This window comes from Erythrolamprus reginae, chromosome 3 (assembly GCF_031021105.1).
Source record: "Erythrolamprus reginae isolate rEryReg1 chromosome 3, rEryReg1.hap1, whole genome shotgun sequence".
NCBI classification, from domain to species: domain Eukaryota; kingdom Metazoa; phylum Chordata; class Lepidosauria; order Squamata; family Dipsadidae; genus Erythrolamprus; species Erythrolamprus reginae.
In genome coordinates, this window is record NC_091952.1 from 34,782,393 (window position 1) to 34,807,744 (window position 25,352).

Sequence of the window (25,352 nt, forward strand, 5' to 3'; positions counted from 1 at the left end):
TTGAAATTCATATCCACATTTCGAAAGCCTTCCAAACAGGACGTTCTCAGTCATTTGGATGAAAGCCATCAATATTCTAATCGTTTTTGAAAACTAGGCCAAAGGGGATACAGTTGATGTTAGTATCAGCAACACTGGATAGGATTGACAACAGCCAACAATAAATATATGAAAAAGTTGTAGGTGTGTGCAGCGGTGGGTTCTAACTTACCTCGCCATTGGTTCGCCTCCTCCTCTGCTGCATGGCTGCGCTTTGTGGGTGCACGTGCTTTGCATATAGACACATGCACAATGCAGAAAATTGCCCTCCCACCCAATTTTTTAAGCTGAAAATAAGATGGCCATGCATGAGCAGTGCCAGAAACTCGGCTTATGCATATGAACAAAAGAACACCCCCCCCCCCAAAAAAAAATCCCAAAAAAGATGGCGACATCCACAGATGTCCACACCAACCGAACCTGCTCCATGGTGTCACCAGTGGTTTGCTACCGAGCTAACCAGTCTGAACTGGGAAGAACCCAGCTCTATCTCTCTCACACACACAACAGAGTGGGCAATGCCTGGAATGCACTACCTGATTTTGTGGTTTTATCTACAAAAACACTCATAACTTTAACCTTAGACTATCTACTGTTGACCTCACCCCATTCCTAACAGGTCTTAAAGGGGCATGCATAAGAGCACCAATGTGCCTATCCTACTGTCCCCATTTATTCATATCCAATTCCTGTATTCATAATCATGATTATACAGTGGTACCTCTACCTACAAACGCCTCTACTTACAAACTTTTCTAGATAACAACTGGGTATTCAAGATTTTTTTTGCCCCTTCTCAAGAACTATTTTCCACTTACAAACACGAGCCTCTGAAACTGTAACCGGAAAAGGCAGGGAGAAGCCTCCATGGGTCCTCTCTAGGAATCTCCTGGGAGGAAACAGGTCTGGAAAAGGTGGGGAGAAGCCTCTGTGGGGCCTCTCTAGGAATCTCCTGGGAGGAAACAGGGCCAGAAAAGGCAGGAAGAAGCCTCCATGGGACCTCTCTAAGAATCTCCTGGGAGGAAACAGGGCTCCACCCTCCCTGTGGTTTCCCCAATCGCACACATTATTTGCTTTTACATTGATTCCTATAGAAAAAACTGTTTCTTCTTACAAACTTACAAGTACCTGGTCACAGAACAAAATAAGTTCCTAAGTAGAGGTACCACCATACTTATATCTGTTATCTTATACATGTTTAGCAAATAAATAAATAAAAAATAACAAGACTTCACATCTCACTACATGTGTCTAGTTGTTTCCCTGTTTTCCTGTTCTCTTTATATAGTAGCAACATATAAGCAGGGGGGGAAAAGTCTTCTAATGTGAGAAGCAAATCTACTTTGCAATCACTGAAAAGAGTGTCATAATGAAAGAGCAGCCATGTGTGTTATGGAAAACATCGCCTATCTCTTCCTGTGCTATGAGTGGAAAGCACAGAGGCACTTCCTGTGAAACAGGAGAGAGGAAAGGGTGTGTACTAGATATTACATTCCTAAACTGGGTAATTGCTGCCAAGTGGAAAAACATTTCAACTTCAGCTACTGGGTCACAGCCAAATTAAGTAGTTTTGCTGCCGAGTTCAATTATGAGAATGATGATTACGAGAAAATGATGACAATGACAATGATGAGGATAGGTCTGCTAATCCAATTCATAATTATTGAAGTGTTGCTTTAGAAAGTAGGATTCAATTTACTTTTGTTCTGAAAGAATTCAGGTTTAACTGAACTAGCATTTCCAGTTCTGTAATGACATTGTCACTACATGGGCACATCCATTAAATATTTTTGACAATGGCATGGAATTGGTTATCTCTGCCTGCTTCTGTATATGTTTCCTATTTCCCAAATTAGCCAATAAATCTGAAATTACCTGATGATTTCCAAAACAAATAACAACCTCAATTAGCCAAGTTCAACTATGTACTGTATATTGCTTAGAGACAATTGCATTGCAAACATACTTATAAAAATGCCTTCTGACTTCTAAATCCTCAAGAGAGTGCCACATTTTAATTCATACCTATGAAATAGAAGTTATCATTCTTGCTAGCACATATAGCACATATTAAATGTATGAAGCTACTACCAATTTTTTTCAAGTCCAATCCAATGTTCTGGTAGTTTCTTGGTCCTTTAACCAAGAAAGCCTCAATGCCTTAGATAAGGAAACATCAAAAACTGTCTCTTCTTGGACCAAGATGTATCTTGCATAAAGATGTTCATCCATGTGTATGTAAAATGGGCAGGAATTCAAAATTGTTCCACATATGGCCCTAGTTGCCATAGGCTTCCAGGTGCAATCTATGGTCCAGATCTGCATTACTTTATGGCAGTGATGGTGAACCTTTTTCTGGTTGCATATACCAAAAGTGTGGGTGTGCATGCGCATGCTGGCACCCACAATGTAATGCACCCCCCACTTGCACATGAATGCATGCACCCCACACATGTGCCCTGCACTGTGCATGCACATATCGCTGCGCATGCACTATTTGCACATGCTCCCCTAGCCAGTTTGGGATCTGGAAAGCCTCCTGCACCAATCATTGCCAGCATGAATGGTCTGCCGCCACCACCGCCACCGCCACTCCTCCTCCTGCTAGCCTCATGCTCTGGCAGGGGAAGCCCAGTCCGCTGTTCCTGCCACCATCATCTTCTCATGGTTGCCGGTGGCTGTTTTCACATTGCCATTTCCCTAGTGGCTGCCGGAACAGAATAACAAGGTTCTGGGCAGTGTAGAAGTCTAATTAACTAAACAGCAGGTTGGGGTTTTCCTCCTTCTCTGCTAAAGGCTTGGGGCTGCAGCAGAAGGCCTCTTGTGAAGGAGTAGGAGAAGCCTCTGGCAGGGAGGGAAGGGGGGAAACTCCAGCCTGTTTGTACAGCCACTAGGGAAAAGGCAGTGTGAGAATAGCCACCGCCAGGCATGAGGGGGTGAGGGCAACAGGAATAGCAAATTGGGGTTGCCCTCCCTACCTGCCAAAGGCCTGGGGCTGCAGAAGCTCGCTTGTGAGTAGAGACTGGGAAGCCCCAGCCTGCCCATCCTTGCAGCTGCCAGCCCTCACTCCTGGCGGCAGTGTTTCCCTGACAGTGACAGGCGCAGTTGGGGCAGAGAAGACAGTAGCAGGTTGCGGAAGCATAGGAGATCTTGGAGAGTTGGGAGGGCACTGTGGGGCAGGTGGGGAACTGCCTGTCTCACTGTCCCACCCTGCAGCACAGATTCTCACTCCAGCTCATCTGATGTTCAAAAACACTCTCTGCCAGAGGAAGCCCCATTCCCAATCATCATTCTGTGTGTGTTGTGTGTTTGCATGAAGATCCAAGTGCTTTGCTCCGGCCATCATCATTATTGTACAACAGTGATTTAGCCAATATTACTGATGGGTTATTTAATGCCAGCACTCTAAGTTTATTAAAATACAGATCATCTTTACCCAACCAATCTCATCTGTGTTGGATATGGGAAAGTTGATAAAGATTTCAGCTTCCTTTCAGAATGAGTTTATTTACAGAAAATGAAATTATCAGACCTTTTGCCATTTTTTTCTGTTTTTTTTATGACAGCCTTTTGTTAACATATGTGTGATAGAGCCAAAAATTTTACTGCCATACTGTGGGTATGGCTTATTTTGTGGGTGTGGCTTAATGGTCATGTGACTGGGTAGGAGTGGCTTTCCAGCCATGTGATCAGGTGGGAGTGGCTTGAATGATCATCATCATTCAAGTGAACTGTTAAGTCCTCGACTTACAACCTTACCAGTATCGCTTGTTGGGGTGACAATTTGCTTTGCGTTTCCCGTGCTCTCCTTCCTGGGTCGCCCCCCCCACCTCAGGCTGGGTAGCTAGGCGAATGGGTGCTGCCAGAAACATAAATCCTGCCATTGTCGCTTCCACCCACGCCTTCTGCTTGCACCTGAGGTGGGAGGTGGCCACGTGAGGCTGGAGTGGAGCTGGGCAGGAGAGAGGGAAGCTCATCTGAGGCCAGGAAGGAGGTAAGGGGGAAAAAGCAAGGAGCGCAGACACAGCAGCAGCAGCAGCAGGGGGAAAAAGGAGAGCCGAGTTAAGACCAGTAATACAGGAAGTGACAGCTGCCAATCAGCTGGAGCTGCATACACAACTTCATTTCCGCTGGTGGAACTCCGTTCCACCCCGTCCTGCCTGCTGCCCACTCCTGGTGATATCCATGCCATATAAAGAATGATAGTGCCCCAAAAAACACAATCCAGGAGAAATAGCCTCTGATAGATAAAAGTTACTTATATTTTGAATTAGTATGGAAAATTCCATGTCTTCAGAGGGATTCTGTGTCTGGTTATTGTTCTCCCTGGCATTGGGCCTGGTCTCTAAAAAGAAGCTTTGTGGCTAAATTCTCCTGCTGTCAAATGCAAATAAAATCTTCAAAAAATAGTATTAGAGCAGGACAGTAATTTTCATAAGTTCTATTTTAGAACTGTTACACTTATGTAAAATGTTAGTTTCATTATCATAAAACCTGTGTACAATCCTAGGTTCCCAAACACCTGCATGTTAGCTATACCATCGCTATTTAAGATTTCCAACTACTCTGAGCAATTTCTGTGGATCTGGCATTCTCTTTTCTCTGCAGCCAAATATAATTGTTTGAATTGAAATATTGCATATTCGTATGTGATTCATTAAAATAAGCTTAAAGCTGGATTTAGCCATGACGTGGCCCTCATTCATTGGAAAGTTGTAGGGGCTTTTTGTCGAGTGCTAACAGAAGAAGGCTATTCTTATTGCAAGATGTATCATGTAAACCAAGCCATAAAATATTTTTCAAGATTTGCATTACATCTAAGAGTGTAATTATTGGTACATATGTTAATATGCATATTTACAGTAGACTGGAACTTGTCAGTTATGTTCTATAGGTTTAACGGGTCTAGATTAAGTATGGTTGTCTCTGTATTTGGTTCAGGATTATATGCTGAGGAAAATAATGTGACTGTGTGAAGTACTTTTCTATGTGTGTATTTTTTGGCATGGATGAAGATGTGATCCATGGAAAGAATTTTCCACCCAAAATTGATCATTGCAATGCAGTTCCAGGCAAATCACTGCATAATGCAGGTGAACCTTTTTTAAACGATCCCTTGATAGCTGCCCCAGAACAGATAAATGATGTCACTGTACATCTGTTCAGTCATTGAAATCCAAAAAATTCTTCAAGATTTCATGCAATAAACAGTCTTCTTTCAAAACAAATGCTTTGTGCAATGAAGAAGATGTAGAGGCTATTTCCAAGAACAAAGATTTTAAGCATGATATACAAACATCAGCAATCATTCTGCACTAATGACCTGCCTAATAAAGCAAACCAATGGTTTGTGATTCCTTCCAGAAATGAAGTACACATCCTTTTGCTATTATTTAGAAGATTAGTGAAGACATGGTTATTTAAGCAGGCACTGAGGGACTGATTTGGAGAATATTCTTATACAAAAGCAATCAATACCTGAAACAACAGTGTAGCTTGCTCTTCAGTTAGTTTGTTATAGAGCTTTCCACTTATTTGGGCTGAAAGAGAGAGTGACAGGAACAGAAGCTACTCTGTTGGCTTCTGTAGCTAAAGGAAGACTAGATCCTGGATCTGCACACGTGTTTTAGTGCAATAATTATGCTATGCTGGCTCTCAATTGCATAAGTAATCCTCATCTAGCAAGTGCCTTGTTCAGTGACTATTTGCAAGTCTGGGGGAAAGGAACAATTAATTCGACTGCAGAAAATACATCTTCAGCAATAGAGTGATCAATGCCTGGAACTCACTACCTGACTCTGTGGTTTCTTCCCCAAACCCCCAAAATTTTAACCTTAGACTGTCTCCTGTCAACCTCACCCCATTCCTAAGAGGTCTGTAAGGGGTGTGCCTAAGTACATCAGCGTGCCTACCATCCCTATCCTACTGTCCTATTGTCTTCATTTATCTGCATTTACTTTATGTTTATACCTATACCTGCTATCTTGTACATGTTTGACAAACAAATAAAATAAATAAATAAAATAAATCTTGTGAACTTCTGGATTTTTGCATCGCCACATCTGGTTTTTTGAAACACTCTTACTTTAGATTTAAAAAGTTTGATTTCTTACTTAAGTTTCAGATAAAACCCCTACTGTACATCACTGACATGATAGCAGTGTTCCAATATCTAAGCATTGTCAAAAGAAGAGTCAAGGTATTCTAAAAAGCACCTGAAGGTGGGACAAGAAGCAATAAATGGAAACTAATCAAGAGAGAAGCAACCTAGGATTAAGGAGAAATTTCCTGATAAAACAATTCATCAATGGAACAACTTGATTCCCAAAGTTCTGGATGCTCCAACACTGGATGTTTTAAAGAAAAGATTGGACAACCTTTTGTCTGAAATAGTATAGGGTTCCGTGCTTGAGAATGGGGTTGGACTTGAAAACCTCCAAGGTTTCTTGCAACTCTGTTATTCTGTACTAACTTTGTATGACATTGTTATTAAGTATATAAGCTTGCAAATCTATAAGCCTTTCATCAACCAGAAAACTAGACCTTGAATTACAGGTTGAAATGTTGATGAAAGGTGCATAGGTATTCTCATGTAATAGCAACTCCTCACCAATCAAACTGCTGAAAAGATAACAGTGGCTCTCACCCCTTAATTATTTTAAAACTAGTCAAAGTTTTGCATTTCAGGTTAAAATATACTTAAAATATCTACTGTCATCATTGGCACTTGAAAACAATCTCAATTTTTAATATGGAATTGCCATGATTCCCATCAAATTAAGTTTCAATTATTTCTAAAAATGACTTTGGCTTCAATATAGCAACAAATAGCCTCCATTCCAATTTCTCAACTGATTTACTCTGTCAGTACAATATTGAAAATCCTATGAATGCAATGCAGGTTTTGCTTAATAGGCTACAAGTCACCCTACACTTAAGAAAATATGCCTTCACTTAAGTGGCCCATACAATCAGTTAAAATGATCAGAAGATTGATTAAATATTATTTAGCCAGTTCACAGTTTTCACCATCTGCTTTCAGCTGCCAAAATCAATGACAGAATAATGTGTCCTCAGATTTCCCTGTTGAGACTTGGCAACACAGAGTTTGCAAAACAGATGGCTACTTTAAAACACCCTGCCAGCTTGTAAAGGCAGTCCAATACACTTCATTCAGATAAACTGGTTAATACACATGCTGCAATAAGTATTTGCCGCCTTTAACTCAGAGCTAGACAACTTGTGACCTTAGTGATGTTGAAAGATTGTTAGTTGGAACTTGATATCTGTACACCTATTTATGTCACTTTATGTACTTATCTATTTATGTATTGTTCAGCTGTGAATTATTAAAGTGATTTATTGATTTATTGTAATATCTTTTTTATTTTAATGTATCATTGATGCACTGCCCTCCTTGTGGATTGTGACAATGCATAAAGTCAATAAATATTACTCTTAAAGTATAGACAGACATACTGTAAAGCTAAATGCAGTCCTAAAATCTTTTTTGTTATTGTTTTTGCAGGATCCTTTATCCCTTTAAATTATATAACTGACATTTGATAATGCAATTTGATAATGCAACTAATTTTCAATGGGACTGTTAGCCAGCAGAAAGTGGCAGTACAAGTTCTACTAATACATGTAAAGAAACAAGATAAAATAAAAACAAATATTCCACCCACAAAAAATGTTACCAGGAAGGAAAGAAAAACTTTCCTCTGTGTGAAACATACTTCTATTCATATAAATTCATCACACCATGCTGTCCACGTAGTCCTTAACTATCCAAATTTGTCTATATTTTGATCAGTTGTGTAAACAAATTTTCCCAAACTTATACCGGTATGTGCCCTAATGTGAGTGGTTTTGAATCCCCCCTTTTTTCATTGGTTAGGAATATTGTCATTTAAAGTCCAACATATGTGGCAGAATCAGGGAAAGTCTAGTGAAGAATTACACATCAAAGTTTTGTGCAAATATTAGAAATCTTAATGTGGCATTCCTTTTCTGCGATTGGGTTCCATGAAATCATAGCAAGGAAGAGACTTCATACAATATCTAGTTTAATCTTCTACTTGTTATATTACTTGTTATACTACTCTGAATAGTCCCCATGCACATAGACATGCATGTAGTAAATATAATGACCAGCTAGCCATACGCCAAATAAGCTACGTCCACAGACCAGTTGTTAAAAGAATTGAATCCTGCCACCGCATAATTCACAACTAGCAACCTATCTAAGAACTCTTCAATTGTAGTAAAACACATCTGAAATTCAACACATTGGGGAAGTAACTGAGCAAGGATAGGATCATGCTAGGTAGAGAAGAGATAAACAACTTCTTCGTATGCACTGCATTGCAATAAAAACGTCACCAGCTTTGCTTTAAAGCAAAGCTGAAGAGCAAGGCAAGATACACAGCTGAAAAACCAATCATCAAAGGAATGTCAAGTTAGGCCTTGAGGCAACCGTTTTACACTGCACCTTATAAATCAAGATCTGAAACCGTAGCAGATAACATCAATAATTTCATAATGTAATGGCATAAATTAATCTCTTTCAAATCCTTCAAATATATTTTAGCATTCTTCAATGTATTCTGGGTTAATACAACAACACATATTCATTTTTTTGTTACTTGATATTTTACAAATCATTCTGAATAAAATAAAATCCCAAATGTACATGAACAATATCCAAATAATATTTTCTACTTCCTTATTATATTTACTGCATCATTGTATTTACTACTGTATATCATTGACGTATTCTGTTTTTGGAGTTATTCATTTGCTAAGTCATGTCCAAATCTTCATAACCCCATAACTTGCCATGTCCTCCATTTTTTCCCTCTCTCAGCCTTCCAGTCTCTAATGTATCAATGACATTATTTACATATGCCAAATCTTCTTCCAGACCTGCAATCTTTACTGCCTGACTTCATATTATCCTTGACATTATCCTAATTTAATGATTTATACCTAATGTTATAAGCAGGAATAGGAAGTGTCTGGAATAATCCTAAAATTTAACTGCACCTTGACAATTTACTATTTAATTCAAAAACAAGTATGACATTTTCTATTCAATCGTTTTAAACATTTCCAATGGACCCAAGACTAATTTCTGTTGTACATTTGAACTAAATATAAAAATCAATACAAGAAAATAATTTCATCAAACTATTTTGCATGTTAGACAAAAATATTTATCACAGCTAAAAACTTAAACAATTCTATCATTGCTCAACAGTATCATTTTACTGTGGCCGGGTTACTAACTGACATCCTACACCAGTGATGGTGAACCCTTCTTGCTCGGGTGGCAAAAGGATACGCACACACATGATACCACGCACAAGTGTGCCCATACCCATAATACAATTCCCCCATGTGCATGTGCACACAGCCCACTGTGCTGCCCACCCATTCATGCGCACGGGGTTCAATGAAGCCTTCAGAGCCTGTGGATGGCAAAAAACGGACCCAATGGCTGAACTGGAAGTTCAGAAAATGAACTTCCGGTTGGGCCATTGGGCTGTTTTACATCATCCTCAGGTTTCAGGAGGCTTTCCTGAAGCCTGGGGGAAAGCGAAAAGGATCTCTCCTGCCCTCCGGAACAGCAAAAATCAGCTGTCCAGCACACTGGAGCTGATATATGGTACACCTCGCATGCCCTCAGATATGGCTCCTTGTGCCACTGTGGCACATGTGCCATAGGTTCACATCACGGTCCTACACTGTGTGAACACAGCCACATTAAATTCATATGCTAAATGTATATCTATCAGGAAGAAAGACAATTTGAAGATTGTACAGGAAAAATATGCTGCTTTCATTAGTGAATCTAATAGGAGCTAACTAAAGTATGTCTTTAGGGAAAAGTCTACAAAACAGTTCAAGATCAAATGGTGCCAGCCTTGAAACAAACTTCTCCAAACTTACTGGAAGTAATCTGGGCTAGAAAACAAAACACTTTAGGCCATGTATATAAGTAATCATCAGGAAAAGAAAATGTGGGCAACACAATTTCCAAACCTAGAAGATCAAAGGATTCCTTCTCGAGCCGCTGTTCACCTGGCTTTCGTGTAGACAACCACAATTAACTTTGATATCTGACTTGGTGCTTGAAATGTCTTCAGACAAGCTTAAGATTTACAAAGCGCATGTAATTTTCACTTTTAGGATTTCTTACCTTCCTCAATATCGTTCCTTAACGAAGCTTCCAGCAATGCAACGCTGGCCTCAAAGGACACCTTCTTGGAGCAGGCAACATTCCTCTTCTTCTCATGCTTCCGCTTCTTGTGCTGCAGCTCCTTCTCGTACTGAGCCCATTTCTTCAACTGCTGAGCCCTGCGTTTCTGAGCAGCTCGGAGTCGCTCTAGGGTAGGTACCTTATCCAGAAGGTGGAGTTCTGTCAGCAAGTCCATATGGGTGTCCATTTCTCCGACAAATTGGTTGATGGGCTCAGCCACACAGCTGCTGAGATGGTGGCCCTGTCTAGACTGTGACAACTCTCTGGCGTTAAGAGAACATTCTGAATCATGAGTGGTACTTCTCAGGGTTTGAGAAACGCATGGTGGAATCCTGAAAAAAAGAGAAAGAGGGTCAAAGGTGACTATATATCTTGCACTAGAATTTTTTTTTTTTAAAGGACAAAGGAAAAGATTAAAAGTAAGATTTTGCCAAACAACATACAGGTAGACCTTGACTTACAACCATTCATTTAGTTACCATTCAAAGTTTTACAATGGCACTGAAAAAAGTGATTCATGTGATCAAAATTAAGACACTTGGCAACTGGCATGTATTGAAGAGGCTGGGAAGGTTTTTAACAAGTTTTGTGGTTTTATTAGTTGCGTTTTAGTTAAGTGTGTGTATTGCTTACTTTGGTCGTTATATATGGCTTGCTGTTATGTCCTTTGTTAGAAGGGCATTATAAATAAATGTTGATTATTGTTATTGTTGTTGTTGTTATTATTATTTATGATAGTCGCAGTGTCCTGGGATCATGTGATCACTTTTTGTAACTTTCTGACAAGCAAAGTCAACGGGGAAGTCAGATTCACGTTAACAACTGTGTTACTAACTTAACAACTGCATTCATTTGTTACCGGCTTAACAGCACTGGTTCACTTAACTGTGTCAAGAAAGATAGTAAAATGAGGCTAAACTCACTTAACAACTAACTATCTTGCTTAGTAATGGAAATGCTGGGTTGTAAGTCAAAAACTACCCGTACTACTGTATTATAGAAAGCAATGAATTTATAATTCTTATGAAACATATTAAAATTAAGAAGAGCCTTCCCCCCCCCCAAAAAAAAGTTGTCCAATATAGTCAAATATCTGACAGTTTTGCTATAAAGTAGATTTTATCAACAATCAATTGGCAATATTAGGAGCTGTAGATTATTACAACTGGAGTGCATAGGATTTAGGTTAATGGAGTGCACTAGAGAGAGATTTCCTGCTTGGTTACTGAATTGAAAGATTCCTATGTATTATTTTTTCAGAGGCAGTAAATCCTACATATATGAACTATTGATACCCTGAAAGAAGATCTGTTTTTACTTTTCAAACAATAGTAGTTGAGACATTGATAATGCTGTACAGTATAAGCATAACTATGTATTCATCATATTATTTCTTCCTTCCCTACATCTGACAAAATAACAAAGAAGTGTCTGCATTTCTTCATATAAAACCAAGCAGTGGAGTACTAGCTCTGCAAAGCACTCTGGTTGGTCCTTGGATTGGCTAAGATCCACTGTTACCCTAGTCAGCATATACTACTATGGTACAGTAGGGGTGGGGGAGTCAGTTACTGCAGCATTTCTTTCCAATATGCCTCATCCTTTGAAAAAATGTCAAAGGAAGAATTTTGGAAAAGAAAAGCATGTCGGATTCCAAAAAATTCTGCCACAGAGAAACTTACATGATAAAATGAGACAGGGAAGAAAACAGAGCTGAAAGAAAGCCTTAGGGTAGATAGATATTCCTGGAAGCAAAAGCACAAATGGAATTCTGAAGAATTCAACTCCTACTCAGCAACTGTGGGGGAGAAAACCCACAAGGAGAGTTGATTAAAACAATATATGCAAGTACTGTATCTCCACAAACTATTGTGTTGCTGGGATGATTTATGTAAAACATACAGGAGTTTCTTTTTTTTTCTTTTTGATAGTTGTAAAGTACATTTTTCATGGAAACTGTAGGGAGGGAGAGAGAAAGAAATCACAAACCCGATGACTAGGGCAGATTATGGACCTCCAGTTCAATATTTGGCTTTCATACAGGCTAAATAGATTTGTTGAGGAAGCCTTGAATATGATAAACAAGTTATATTCCCTATATATAATTTATAAATACAGTACAATATTTCCTCTAGTTTCAGGAAGGATACCATACACCCATAATAGCTAGTAGTTATTGAGTCTTGTTTTCCCTAATAATTATCTTACCCCACTCCCGTTCTACAACTTTTAGAGACTTCTAAAATGGTGATTATTGTATGTCCTGGAGTAAGAAATTCCTCTATGAGAAGAAGCACTCTTTTTTTCCGTATGTCCTAAATTATCCGCTATTACATTTTTTAAATGAATGGATAGTGAAGAAGTAGTGAAGACAGGTCAGGATGCAAAGCTCATGTTGCTACTATCAGTGAATGTGGTTCATCACTTTTAAATGCCATTTTGAAAGAACATCTGAACACAGAACAACATTTTCACAAGCAAAATATCACTATGCAATTAATAAAACTAGAAACAGAATTTACCACTCTAGATTCACACACACACACACATACACACAAAGACACACAAACACACAGGATCAACCTGTACACATTATCTGTACAATTTGGACTGGACTTATAACAATACCTAGAATGCTCCTATCTGACTATCCTGAAGAAAGTTATAATATAAAGACCAACAAAGTAGTTATTTGTTTTTTTATGAACTGCAGTATGTTTTTTTCTCAGTTTTACAGAACACAAAGGTAAAGGAACATAAATAGAAATGTCCTGGTATCACCACAGGAATAGAGTTAAAAACTGCAGTTGGAAAGGATATCATTGTTTGATTTGATTAAGCCACCACCCCATTCTCTTAGCCTTCACCTTATGATAACATTCAGGCCTTTAGATTATTTGATAGCAATTTTTAGATTATTTGATAGCAACTATTCTAGGTAAGCTAATCCTATAGGCTTATTTTGCTTGTGATAATATGCCAGGTTTTTTTCAGATGTGGTTAAATAGTAATTGCACTTAGATTTTATATATTCATTCACAGTGCATTATATTATCATTATCATTATCATTATTATTTATTAGATTTGTATGCAGCCCCTCTCTGAAGACTCGGGGCGACTCACAATAGTGATAAAACAATAAACAATAACAAATCTAATATTAAAAGTCTAAATAACAATTTAACATTAAAACCCCATTATTTAAAAAGCATACACACAAACATACCATACATAAAACTACATAGGCAAGGGTAGATGTCTCAGTTCCTCACTCATTATAGCCCTCTCTGAGGAGTTTACAATCAGCATATTACACCCAACAATATGGGTCTTTGTTTGACCCACTTTGTTGGAAGGTTGGAAGCTGAATCAATTTTGAGCCTGGTGTGATTTGAACTGCCAAACTGCAGGCTGCAGGCAATCAGCAGAAGTAGCCTGCAGTACTGCACTCTAACCACTGCACCACCATGGCTCATCCTTAGTGCATCACCTAACCGCTTGAATTCTTACTGTACATAATTTGGTTCCTTATTCAACCACATGGCATTGTCTCCTTACAAAAGTACAATATGTTCATGACCCTGATAAACAGAACTTACTACCACCATACTTTACCCATTAATTTAGAAATAAAACCAAGGGGTATTATTTACTTCTTGCTCAAAGCTGAAACTTCCACTAAATTACGCAGTACACTTTATTTCCATCATATACCATTTTATTATTTTCAATAAGCAATTTCCACTCCATATACATGCAAAATATTCCATAATTTAAGGATATTTGCTTTATATGTTTTCTGTAAACCAAAAATATGAAATAGGTTTTCTCACATTCACATATTTTTAGTTATCGGCTAAAGAATATAAACATGATCTATGTTCCCCCTACAATTAATAAAGCCACACTTTCAAAATTTGGCTCAATCTCACATCTTGTTTTTCTTTCAATGAGAATTTTGCCAAAGACTTTCTCAAATCCAGCTAACAAAGTCAACCCCCTGTAGTTTTTGTATGCATTCTTGCTATCTTTGTGTAGAGGAACATTAATAACATTCTTCCAATCTTCAAGCACAGATATAGTCTTCATTCACATGTCAACAAGTCCGATATTAAATCAATTAAGCAAGCCATATCCATATTTTAACATTTATCCAGTTTTATTATTTATAACTATTTCCTCTCTAATTTTCAACACTCCTGCAGTATTCTTTACAATCTTTTAATGATAATGATGTCCGGAATATTTATAGCATTAATTTCAGTGTCACTCCTCAATTCTCATACAAAAGGCAAACATTTTTCATTTTGAATTGGCAAAAACAGATAAGCATGTCCATGGACAGAAACTGTTTTGGGATTGTTTTTTTAGGTCTTCGTGATCATATTCACAATCCAACTTTTTTTTTTTGTCTGACACTTCAATTCTATCTAGTTATGGATGCGTTTAGTTAATATTTTAGTGATGATGATGATGATGATGATGACGACGATCATGTTCCAATATCTATGGTGCTGCCCCAAAGAAGAAGGGGTCAATCTATTCTCCAAAGCACCCAAAGGCAACACAATAAACAAATGGATGGAAACTAATAAAGGAGACAAGCAATCTAGAATTAAAAAGAAATTTCCTGAAAGTTAGAACAATTAATCACTGGAACCACTTGCCTCCAGGAGTTGTGGATACTCCAACCCTGGAAGTTTTAAAGAAAAGATTGGATAACCATTGATCTGAAATGGTAGGGTTTCCTGCCCAAGCAGGGATTGGAGTAGAAGACCTCCAAGGTACTTTATAATTCTGTTATTCTATTATTTCTATGATGAAAAGATTTCACTCTTTCCTAAGTGGGATTCACCAACTGGCAAAAAAGAAGGACATAGGGTTTATTTGTCAATGTCCTGCCTGTAAGCGACTACTTCAGCTTCAACCACAACAACACAAGAGCACACGACAGATTTAAACTTAATATTAACCGCTCCAAACTTGACTGTAAAAAATATGACTTCAGTAACCGAGTTGTCGAAGCGTGGAACTCATTACTGGACTCCATAGTGTCATCCCCAAACCCCCAACACTTTACCCTTAGATTATCTACGGTTGACCTATCCAGATTTTTAAGAGGTCAGGAAGGGGCGAGTACAAGTGCACTAGAGTACCTTCCGTCCCCTGTCCTATTGCTCTCCTATATCTCCTATACATAGAAACATAGAAACATAGAAGTCTGACGGCAGAAAAAGACCTCATGGTCCATCTAGTCTGCCCTTATACTATTTTCTGTATTTTATCTTAGGATGGATATATGTTTATCCCAGGCATGTTTAAATTCAGTTACTGTGGATTTATCTACCACATCTGCTGGAAGTTTGTTCCAAGGATCTACTACTCTTTCAGTAAAATAATATTTTCTCATGTTGCTTTTGATCTTTCCCCCAACTAACTTCAGATTGTGTCCCCTTGTTCTTGTGTTCACTTTCCTATTAAAAACACTTCCCTCCTGGACCTTATTTAACCCTTTAATATATTTAAATGTTTCGATCATGTCCCCCCTTTTCCTTCTGTCCTCCAGACTATACAGATTGAGTTCAATAAGTCTTTCCTGATACGTTTTATGCTTAAGACCTTCCACCATTCTTATAGCCCGTCTTTGGACCCGTTCAATTTTGTCAATATCTTTTTGTAGGTGAGGTCTCCAGAACTGAACACAGTATTCCAAATGTGGTCTCACCAGCATTCTATATAGCGGGATCATAATCTCCCTCTTCCTGCTTGTTATACCTCTAGCTATGCAGCCAAGCATCCTACTTGCTTTCCCTACCGCCTGACTGCACTGTTCACCCATTTTGAGACTGTCAGAAATCACTACCCCTAAATCCTTTTCTTTTGAAGTATTTGCCAACACTGAACTGCCAATACAATACTCAGATTGAGGATTCCTTTTCCCCAAGTGCATTATTTTACATTTGGAAACATTAAACTGCAGTTTCCATTGCTTAGACCATTTATCTAGTAAAGCTAAATCATTTACCATATTACAGACGCCTCCAGGAATATCAACCCTATTGCACACTTTAGAGTCATCGGCAAATAGGCAAACCTTCCCTACCAAACCTTCCCCTATGTCACTCACAAATATATTAAAAAGAATAGGACCCAGAACAGATCCTTGTGGCACACCGCTTGTAACCTGACTCTGCTCAGAATACTCGCCATTAACAATAACTCTCTGATGTCTACGCTTCAGCCAGCTGCAAATCCATTGAACTATCCAGGGATTAAGTCCAATCTTCACTAATTTATCTATCAGCTTTTTATGTGGAACCGTATCAAAGGCTTTGCTGAAGTCCAGGTAGGCAATATCCACGGCACCACCTTCATCCAACACCTTTGTGACATAGTCAAAGAAATCAATGAGATTAGTCTGACATGATTTGCCTTCAGTAAAGCCATGCTGATTTGGGTCTAATAAGTTATTGTTTTTTAGGTGCTGATTTATCCTCTTTTTGAGTAGAGTCTCCATCATTTTAACTACAACTGATGTCAAGCTAACTGGCCTGTAGTTACCAGCTTCTTCTCTACTGCCCTTCTTGTGAATAGGCACAACACTGGCCATTCTCCAATCCTCGGGAACTTCTCCTGTTAACAAGGATTGGTTAAACAAATCAGTCAGGGGGGTAGCAATGACAGATCTGAGTTCTTTAAGAACTCTGGGGTGGATGCCATCTGGACCCATTGCCTTATTTATCTTTAATCGTTTCTTCTACCTTTCTTCTATTCCTATATCTCTTCTTCTATTCTTTCATTGATATGTTCTATTACTATATCTTTTTTTCTATTCTTTCATAGATATATTTTACTATGAGTATCTCCTCTATAACCTTCATCATGTATGTGTATATTTATATATACCCACTAAAACTCTCATATTGTATTGTACGTACTAAGTAAGTAAGTAAGTAAGTAAGTAAGTAAGTAAGTAAGTAAGTAAGTAAGTAAATATTATTTATTTCTTCCAGAGTGGGGGAAACAGCCAGAAAAGAATGGCCTCTCAACCAAGGCATGCAGCTTTTACTTTTAGAAAATCAGCAATTGCCATCAAGCAGAAAACTCTTTGTTTAACCACAAAACGAAGCACCAGCAGCATTGCTCAGAAATAGTCTTATAGCTGCATAGAAATCAATGAAATACAGTAGTTGCTTTGAGCAGCAGCTGGGAATGGGCAGATATGCTGTTCTATTAAGTACCTAAATCCTTGAGGGAAAAGGAACTGGTCAATCCCCCCCCCCCCCCACTTTCAGTGCAACAATTCATTAATTAGCACATGACACAGTTCAGAAACTCTATGTGGATCTCCACTCTACTCACTTTTCAAAATGACCTAGTTTCCTTCCTGGAGTAGGGGGGGAAAAAACCAGAAGCAGAATAAAGATACTGCACTTACGATTTTCACTTTTTTGGCCAGACCTAATTACAGCAGCACCACCACAATGTATGCACACCTGTGAAGCAGCGGAAGCCACATGATCGATCAGCACTTTCTCCACCTCCCCACCCACAGCTCTTCTCTACCCACCCAGATCTGTTTCCATGAAGCAGCAGCCAATCTCTTTTCAGATCTGCTGAGAACATCCTGCAAGCTACAAAAGCACTTACTACAAACACAGAAAGAAGAACATCAACTACCCAGGTTGCCAGTTATAGAGGACGGAAATTGGCAAGATCAGGCCATTCTATTGTGACAGGCCTACAGAGTTCACAATTTCTAAGGTTACGATAATCTGGAAAGGAACCCCAAGGCAAAAATGGAAAACCCAATCATTTTTCAGCTTTCTTCAATTAATAGGAAACCAAACCCATTCTAGCTAATCTGTATGTGAAAGAAATAACTCTTATGGCCAGTACTGATTTACATGCTTGAAATTGTACATTTGCCTTTTCACTTATTCTCCCCATCATTAAATATACTGTCTAATTTAATAGAATCTAAGTATACTTGGTATTGTTTATTTGTACATTTGGAATGCTGTGTTCAGTTTTGGAGACCTCACCTATAAAAAGATATTGACAAAATTGAACGGGTCCAAAGACGGGCTACAAGAATGGTGGAAGGTCTTAAGCATAAAACGTATCAGGAAAGACTTAATGAACTCAATCTGTATAGTCTGGAGGACAGAAGGAAAAGGGGGGACATGATCGAAACATTTAAATATGTTAAAGGGTTAAATAAGGTCCAGGAGGGAAGTGTTTTTAATAGGAAAGTGAACACAAGAACAAGGGGACACAATCTGAAGTTAGTTGGGGGAAAGATCAAAAGCAACATGAGAAAATATTATTTTACTGAAAGAGTAGTAGATCCTTGGAACAAACTTCCAGCAGACGTGGTAGATAAATCCACAGTAACTGAATTTAAACATGCCTGGGATAAACATATATCCATCCTAAGATAAAATACAGAAAATAGTATAAGGGCAGACTAGATGGACCATGAGGTCTTTTTCTGCCGTCAGACTTCTATGTTTCTATGTTTCTATGTACAATTAAAACTTGTTTTTGAAATTTATCTCTCTGTTACATAATTATTATTTATACTTTACTTACCATCAATTTTATTTTTATTGCGCTATAATGTAAGCTGTGATTAATTCTATTCTGTATTTTGCTGTTATTATCATTCTCCTCTTCTGCTGCTTTTCCTCTCAGGTTCATATGCAGAGTAATCTTCACATAAAGTGGTGGCTCTCAATCTTTTCTTCATCATGCACCCCCTTTAGATATCTTTTGTGGCCACAGATCACCATGATTTAAGATTCAAACGGCAACATTTCTTCAAACTTTTGCAGACCCTCTGTGATGACATTGCGCCCCTCTCACCAGGAGTCCATGCACCATAAGTTGAGAACCACTGTTCTTTCCTGATTGATATAATTCCTTTAGGATTTTCAAATACAGTGATCCCTCGATTATCGCGAGGGTTCCGTTCCAAGACCCCTCGCGATAATCGATTTTTCGCGATGTAGTGGTGCGGAAGTAAAAACACCATCTGCGCATGCACGCCCTTTTTCCATGGCCGCGCATGCGCAGATGGTGGAGTTTGCGTGGGCGGCGGGGAAGACCCAGGGAAGGTTCCTTCGGCCGCCCAGCAGCTGATCTGCTCGGCAGCACGGCAGCAGCGAGGAGCCGAAGATCAGGGTTTCCCCACCGCCCGCGCAAAGGGAAAACCCCGATCTTCGGCTCCTTGCTGCTGCGGCGCTGCGGTGCAGATCAGCTGCTGGGCGGCCTTCCCTGGGTCTTCCCCGCCGCCCACGCAAAGGGGAAACCCCGATCTTCGGCTCCTCGCTGCTGCCCGCCCGCCGCTCGCCCGCCGCTCGCCCGCCGCCCGCCCGCCACCCGCCCGCCGCTTGAGAGCAAGAGGGGGAGAGATAGAGAAAGAGAGAGAAGGAAAGAAAGAGATGAGAGAGGGAGGAAGAGAGTGTGAGACAGGAAGAAGCAAGATAGAGAAAGAGAGAGAGAAAGAAAGACGAGAAAGGAAGAGAGTGACGTCATCGGGTGGGAAAATATTTTTAATTAATATTTTTTGAAAAATCGCGATATAGCGTTTCGCGAAGATCGAGATCGCAAAGATCGAGGGATCACTGTATTGCTGTATCAAACAACTGCACACATTGTAGAACAGATCAAAACTACCTGTATGTATTATTTGATCAAATACTGAAGTTTCTACCCTGTTTCACTTGCTTTATCTAATGGACATTTTTCTCCCTAAGCCAGTGATGGCGAACCTATGGCACGGGTGCCACAGGTGGCATGCGGAGCCATATCTGCTGGCACGCGAGCTGTTTCCCCAGCTCAGCTCCAACATGCATGTGTGTGCCAGCCAGCTGATTTTTGGCTCATATAGAGGCTCTGGGAGGGTGTTTTTGGCTTCCAGAGAACCTCCCCCAGCTCCAGGGAAGCTTTTGGAGCCTGGGGAGGGCAAAACACAAGCCTACTGGGCCCACCAGAAGTTGGAAAACAGGCCATTTCCAGCCTCCAGAGGGCCTCTGGACTTTTAAAAAAGCTTCTTTTTGCCCTCCCCAGGCATTGAATTATGTGCAATAGCGCATGCCTATGCTCTTTTGGCACCCAAGGAAAAAAAGGTTCGCCATCATTGCCCTAAGAATTCTAGGATAAGGAAAGAGAGGTGCACAAGTCAGATTAGAAACTATGAAACAAATTTTATATACCACATATCTCTCTTGATGACATAGGATACATACAGTGGTAGCCACTGACAAGAGCCACAGATAATTATTATTTTTTCCTTTAAAATCATGCCGCAATATTGGGATGGACACTCAGAGCGAAAGAGAAAGAATAATATTCTGTTTCATCTGCTTTATCTCCCACCTTCTCCCAATCCATCACTGTCTCTCATTCTTATACCAATGGTGTAGCAATTAAGGCATCAGAACAAGACAAGGAAGACCCAGCGTCTAACTCCCACTTGATTGTGAACTTTATTAATGACTAATGTACAGCAGTGTTGGCAAACTTTTTCAGTACCAAATGCTGAAATGAGAGCACACACAAGGGTGTGCCAGAAACCAAAAGAGCAGCAGTCCCGGTGCCCATGCACACGCCGGGATGATGATCTTCCGGTTTCCGGCACAAGCATGTGCACCTGCCACCTGGTCTTCTGGTTTCTGGCCAGTACGCACATGAGATGACCAGCTGGCCAGTGCACTGGAACCTGGAAGAGGAACAGGCGACAGCTCGTGTGCCCGGAGAGAAGCCTCTGCATGCCACTTCCTGCACAGGTGCCATAGATTCGCCATCATGAGTATAAGGAATAAGGACAGAGAAATGCAGGAAATATTGTCATGTCAAAAGAAGCTAAAGGATTGGTTTTTTTATTTATCTGTCTGTCTGTCTGTCTGTCTGTCTGTCTGTCTATCTATCTATCTATCTATCTATCTATCTATCTATCTATCTATTTGATTTTTATGCCTCCCTTCTCCTTAGACTCAGGGCGGCTTACAACATGTTAACAATAGCACTTTTTAACAGAGCTAGGCTATTGCCACCACAATCCGGGTCCTAATTTTACCCACCTCGGAAGGATGGAAGGCTGAGTCAACCTTGAGCCGGTGATGAGATTTGAACCGCTGACCTTCAGATCTACAGTCAGCTTCAGCGGCCTGCAGTACAGCACTCTACCTGCTGCGCCACCCCGGCTCAACTTTTTAAAGTTCAGAACCACGTGATAACATTGAAGAAGCTCACTTGGACACATCCCTGATTCACTGGCCTATGAGAAGGAAGCGAGAAGCTACAGCACAACCAGTCTTGCGCTTAGTGGTGGAGCTCACTTGCTTGCAGAGTATCAAAAAGATCTGATTTTGGTCAATCACTGTACAGAGTAAGGAAAATGACCTTAACGGAGCTATGTAAACTCCACTGAAACCAGTGTAGAGTGTCCTGGTAACAATGACAACAACAGAGACTGGAAGTGGCTCTCCCAGGCACTTTCCCTAATTCACTAACCTATAAGGAGAAAAAAGTGGCATTATACAAGCAGCCTTGCAAGATAATGTTATTATAACCAATCTTAACCAAAGTAGTTTTAGCCTTTCCGTAGAATTGATTTCCTGGTCTGATCTGCTTAATGGGGCAAACACTTGGATCAAATATATTCCCTCACTCTAACCTACTTTACAAGCAAATGCATGGTCAAAAAAAGTTACGATTGTAATTCCAACTATGCATTCAAAACCTTGCTTCCTTTTTATGGGTACACTTAAAACAAAGGGTAGGGTTTTGGTTGCATAATGGCATTCTGACAGGTTTGTTTCTACTCCTCTATGCATATTTCTTCTCACAGAATTATTATTTTGAACCTGCCTTGTATATCAATCTAACATCTTTAAAGGAAAAGTGAGATAACAAGTAAAAGGGGCGTACATAAGTGCACTGGTGTGCCTTTCGTTCCCCTGTCCAATTGTCTTTCCTTTCTCTCACTTATCATATATATTTTCTTTCTTTCATATATCCTCTCCTCCAAGTTCACTTTACCCTTATATATATGACTACATGTCTATTTTTCTTCCTATGTATTTGTGTATTGGACAAATGAATGAATGAATGAATGAATGAATGAATGAATGAATGAATGAATAAATAAATAAAAATCCCAATTTGTACTTAAGGGAATACATTTCTACATACTATCCCTTAATGCTGTTAATCTATTTCATCAATTACTGTCAATGAAATGTATAAAATTGATTTCTAATTAATTGTGGAATAATCTGGTAGATTATAGGTTTGGGATAACTGGTAACATGAACCCAGTGAAATAATGTTATAATAGAGCCACTTAAGCCAATTGTTCAACTTCCTTTTCCCTGCTTTTCTCATGATATAATTAGCACTATTTAACAAATTATGGTTCTGACCATATATGAACCTCAATTAGTTATCCATTACTAAAAAGATCCTGTTCTACAGAAAATGTTGGAGGAAGGACAGTACAAGCACAGATAAAAAGCAGACAATATGTTTTCTATTTAACAATTTTTCTCAGCAACCATCATTAATCAGACATTGTAGCTTCTGTACAAAGTGGCATTTATATCCACTTGAATGCACATGATCACTGATTAATGAATAATTTGTTGTTCAGAAAATCACATTTTTAAACTGTTAATTTTCAAAAGGATTCAGTGACTGCTTCAGGCAATGCCCTCAGTACTAAGCACCTTTTTCAGAAGAAACAATTCTGATTTTAATAGCCTAGTAGAATTCCATGCTTCTAATATTCCACTAAGTAATTATCTGACTATCCACAAGCCCAGCCTGGCAAAATCCATTCAAACCTAAAATGAACTCTCTGATATGACTTTTAAAAAGGAGGAGGAAAGAAAAATAATTCTGAAATAAAGGTCTGGTGTCCGCTTGGGAAAAAAGCTATTATCAGAGAGGGCAGAAACAACTACTATTTGATCAACTTAATTAAATATACCTTCAATTATTGTGAGTCCTTCTCTCTGCCCCAAGAATTCTATAAAGTGAAAATTGGCAAGAAGCTATAACATTTCTTATACACCGAGCCCTTGACTTACAATTGTTTATTTAATGGCAGTCTGGAATTAAAACAACTCTGGAAAGGATGAAAAGCACTACTTTATCAAGCACTACTGGACATTTCATAATTTTGCCCAGTACTCCTGCTGTGACCCATGACATGATTGCAATCTGGGTTCTTGTCAACTGTTGCACTTACAACCAGTTATTTTTTTATTTTTAATTTATTTTTATTTGTTTTGTCAAGTACGTATTGGTAGTATACAAAGATCTAACAATGTTTATATACATGATACTAGCAAGAGAGAAACATTAGGACAGGGGACGGAAAGCACACTGCTGCACTTATGCACGGCTTGTGCCCTGTGATCATGTGGTTGCCATTTGCAATATTCTTTATTGGTTTTCATAGAAACTCAGTGGGAAAGGTAGCAAGCTTTTGCCTCCTGCCGAGAAGACTCTGTCATCTCTGAAGGTTGAAAGATTTTGGCTCTGTTACTGCGGAAATCCTTCAACGGGTAGCTCTATCAGCCAATGCTAAGATTAATGGGAACCAAAATTCAAGCAAGAGAGGAGAATTAGCATTTAGCCATGATAGGAAAAGCCCAGCATAGGCCATGCATGAATGTCTCTCCGCTTGTCACATTTCAACTCTTTTCAAATGGAAAACAGAGAATGAACACTCAAACACAAGAGCTGGATGAAAATGGGTCACTTTATTGATTACAGAAAGAGACCTGCAGAGGGACCTAAATGGAGCGGAATACCTGAACACAACATACCTGGGCAACTAATGGGCGAACTCCTTGCTTGGTAAGAGTGAAGTGTGCCATGCCTTCACCCAAACATGACAGCCACGCCCATCATGTGGGAAGGCTCACCTCCATGACCCAGAACTGGAAGTGACGTAGATGAGCCCCAAGCACTCTTCCTTCCCACCGCTCCGTCCGGGGAGAAAGCATGAGTTGTGTGATGAAGGAGCCCATCACCTTTTAAAAGATGCCCAAGGGAGAACACACAGTTGCTACTGACACCCTTTCCTCCCCGTTTCTGCCAATAGTGACCAATAATAAAGTAAATTCCCAATCAACCTATTTACAAACCGATACACCCCCTAGCCCTTTAAAACCTCACACCTGACCAGGATGGAGAAGGCGAAAAAACAGTCTGCAATAAAATTACTAGATTGCAAAAAATTCCTTCTCGGCCCCCAATGGGCGACCTCTGAAAGACACCCTGGATAGAGCGGAGGGTGGGTGGGTGACCGATCAGGAGGCGTGCTGGGAGCAAAGGGCGAGAAGTAAAATAGGCCTGTAAACCCTTCCCCTCACTCCCGGCAGCCCTTGTGAGCCGATTACGGCTCGAGGGAGCTCCCGCACTGGGCGAATCAGCTATCAGCTGGGAGGCGGTGCCTCGCCCCTCCCAGCTGCAAGGAATGTCAGGCCGGCAGCGTTTTTACCCGGCCTGATGAAAACCACTTTTTACTGCAATAGCAGCATGTGGGCATGCCCACGCTCTGCGCGGGCACGCCCAACTGGGAGGCGGTGTTCTCGCCCCTCCCAGCTGTCGGGAACATCGGGCCAGCGGTGTTTTCTCCACGGCCCGATGAAACACCTCGATTGCTGCCTTAGCTGGGAGGCGGTGTTCTCGCCCCTCCCTGCCACCGCAAATGTCGGCCCGTCGAGAATCGCCCAGCCTCTCAATTTGAAGAAAATCCTCCCATGGACCTTTTTCAGATCAAGAAATAGAGAAAGCAAGGTGGTTCCACAGCAATAGACAGAAATGGGAAACCAAATACTGTGTCACCTAAGAAGCTTGAAACTAATCATTTGTCAAACCCATCACCAAGGCACCATATTTACAAAGCCACTTTTTTCTGTTCAGGGGATCAGTTTTCAGAAAACTACCCTCAGTGTAGCCAGATAACATAATCTAGGAGGGGAACAAATCATATTTTGCACATCCTTACCTAATGAATGTATAATAAAA

General features: G+C 39.9%; 1 protein-coding gene across 1 annotated transcript in view; it reads right to left on the reverse strand.

Moving 5' to 3' along the window:
- The window catches only part of PPP1R16B (protein phosphatase 1 regulatory subunit 16B), a 138,130-nt gene that overhangs the window by 83,916 nt on the left and 28,862 nt on the right, over positions 1–25,352 (reverse strand). Inside the window, exon 2 of the mRNA XM_070744782.1 lies at positions 10,244–10,635. Within this exon, the coding sequence (XP_070600883.1) occupies positions 10,244–10,490 (247 nt within the window). The 5' untranslated portion in view covers positions 10,491–10,635. The remainder of the gene's footprint in view (positions 1–10,243; positions 10,636–25,352) is intronic.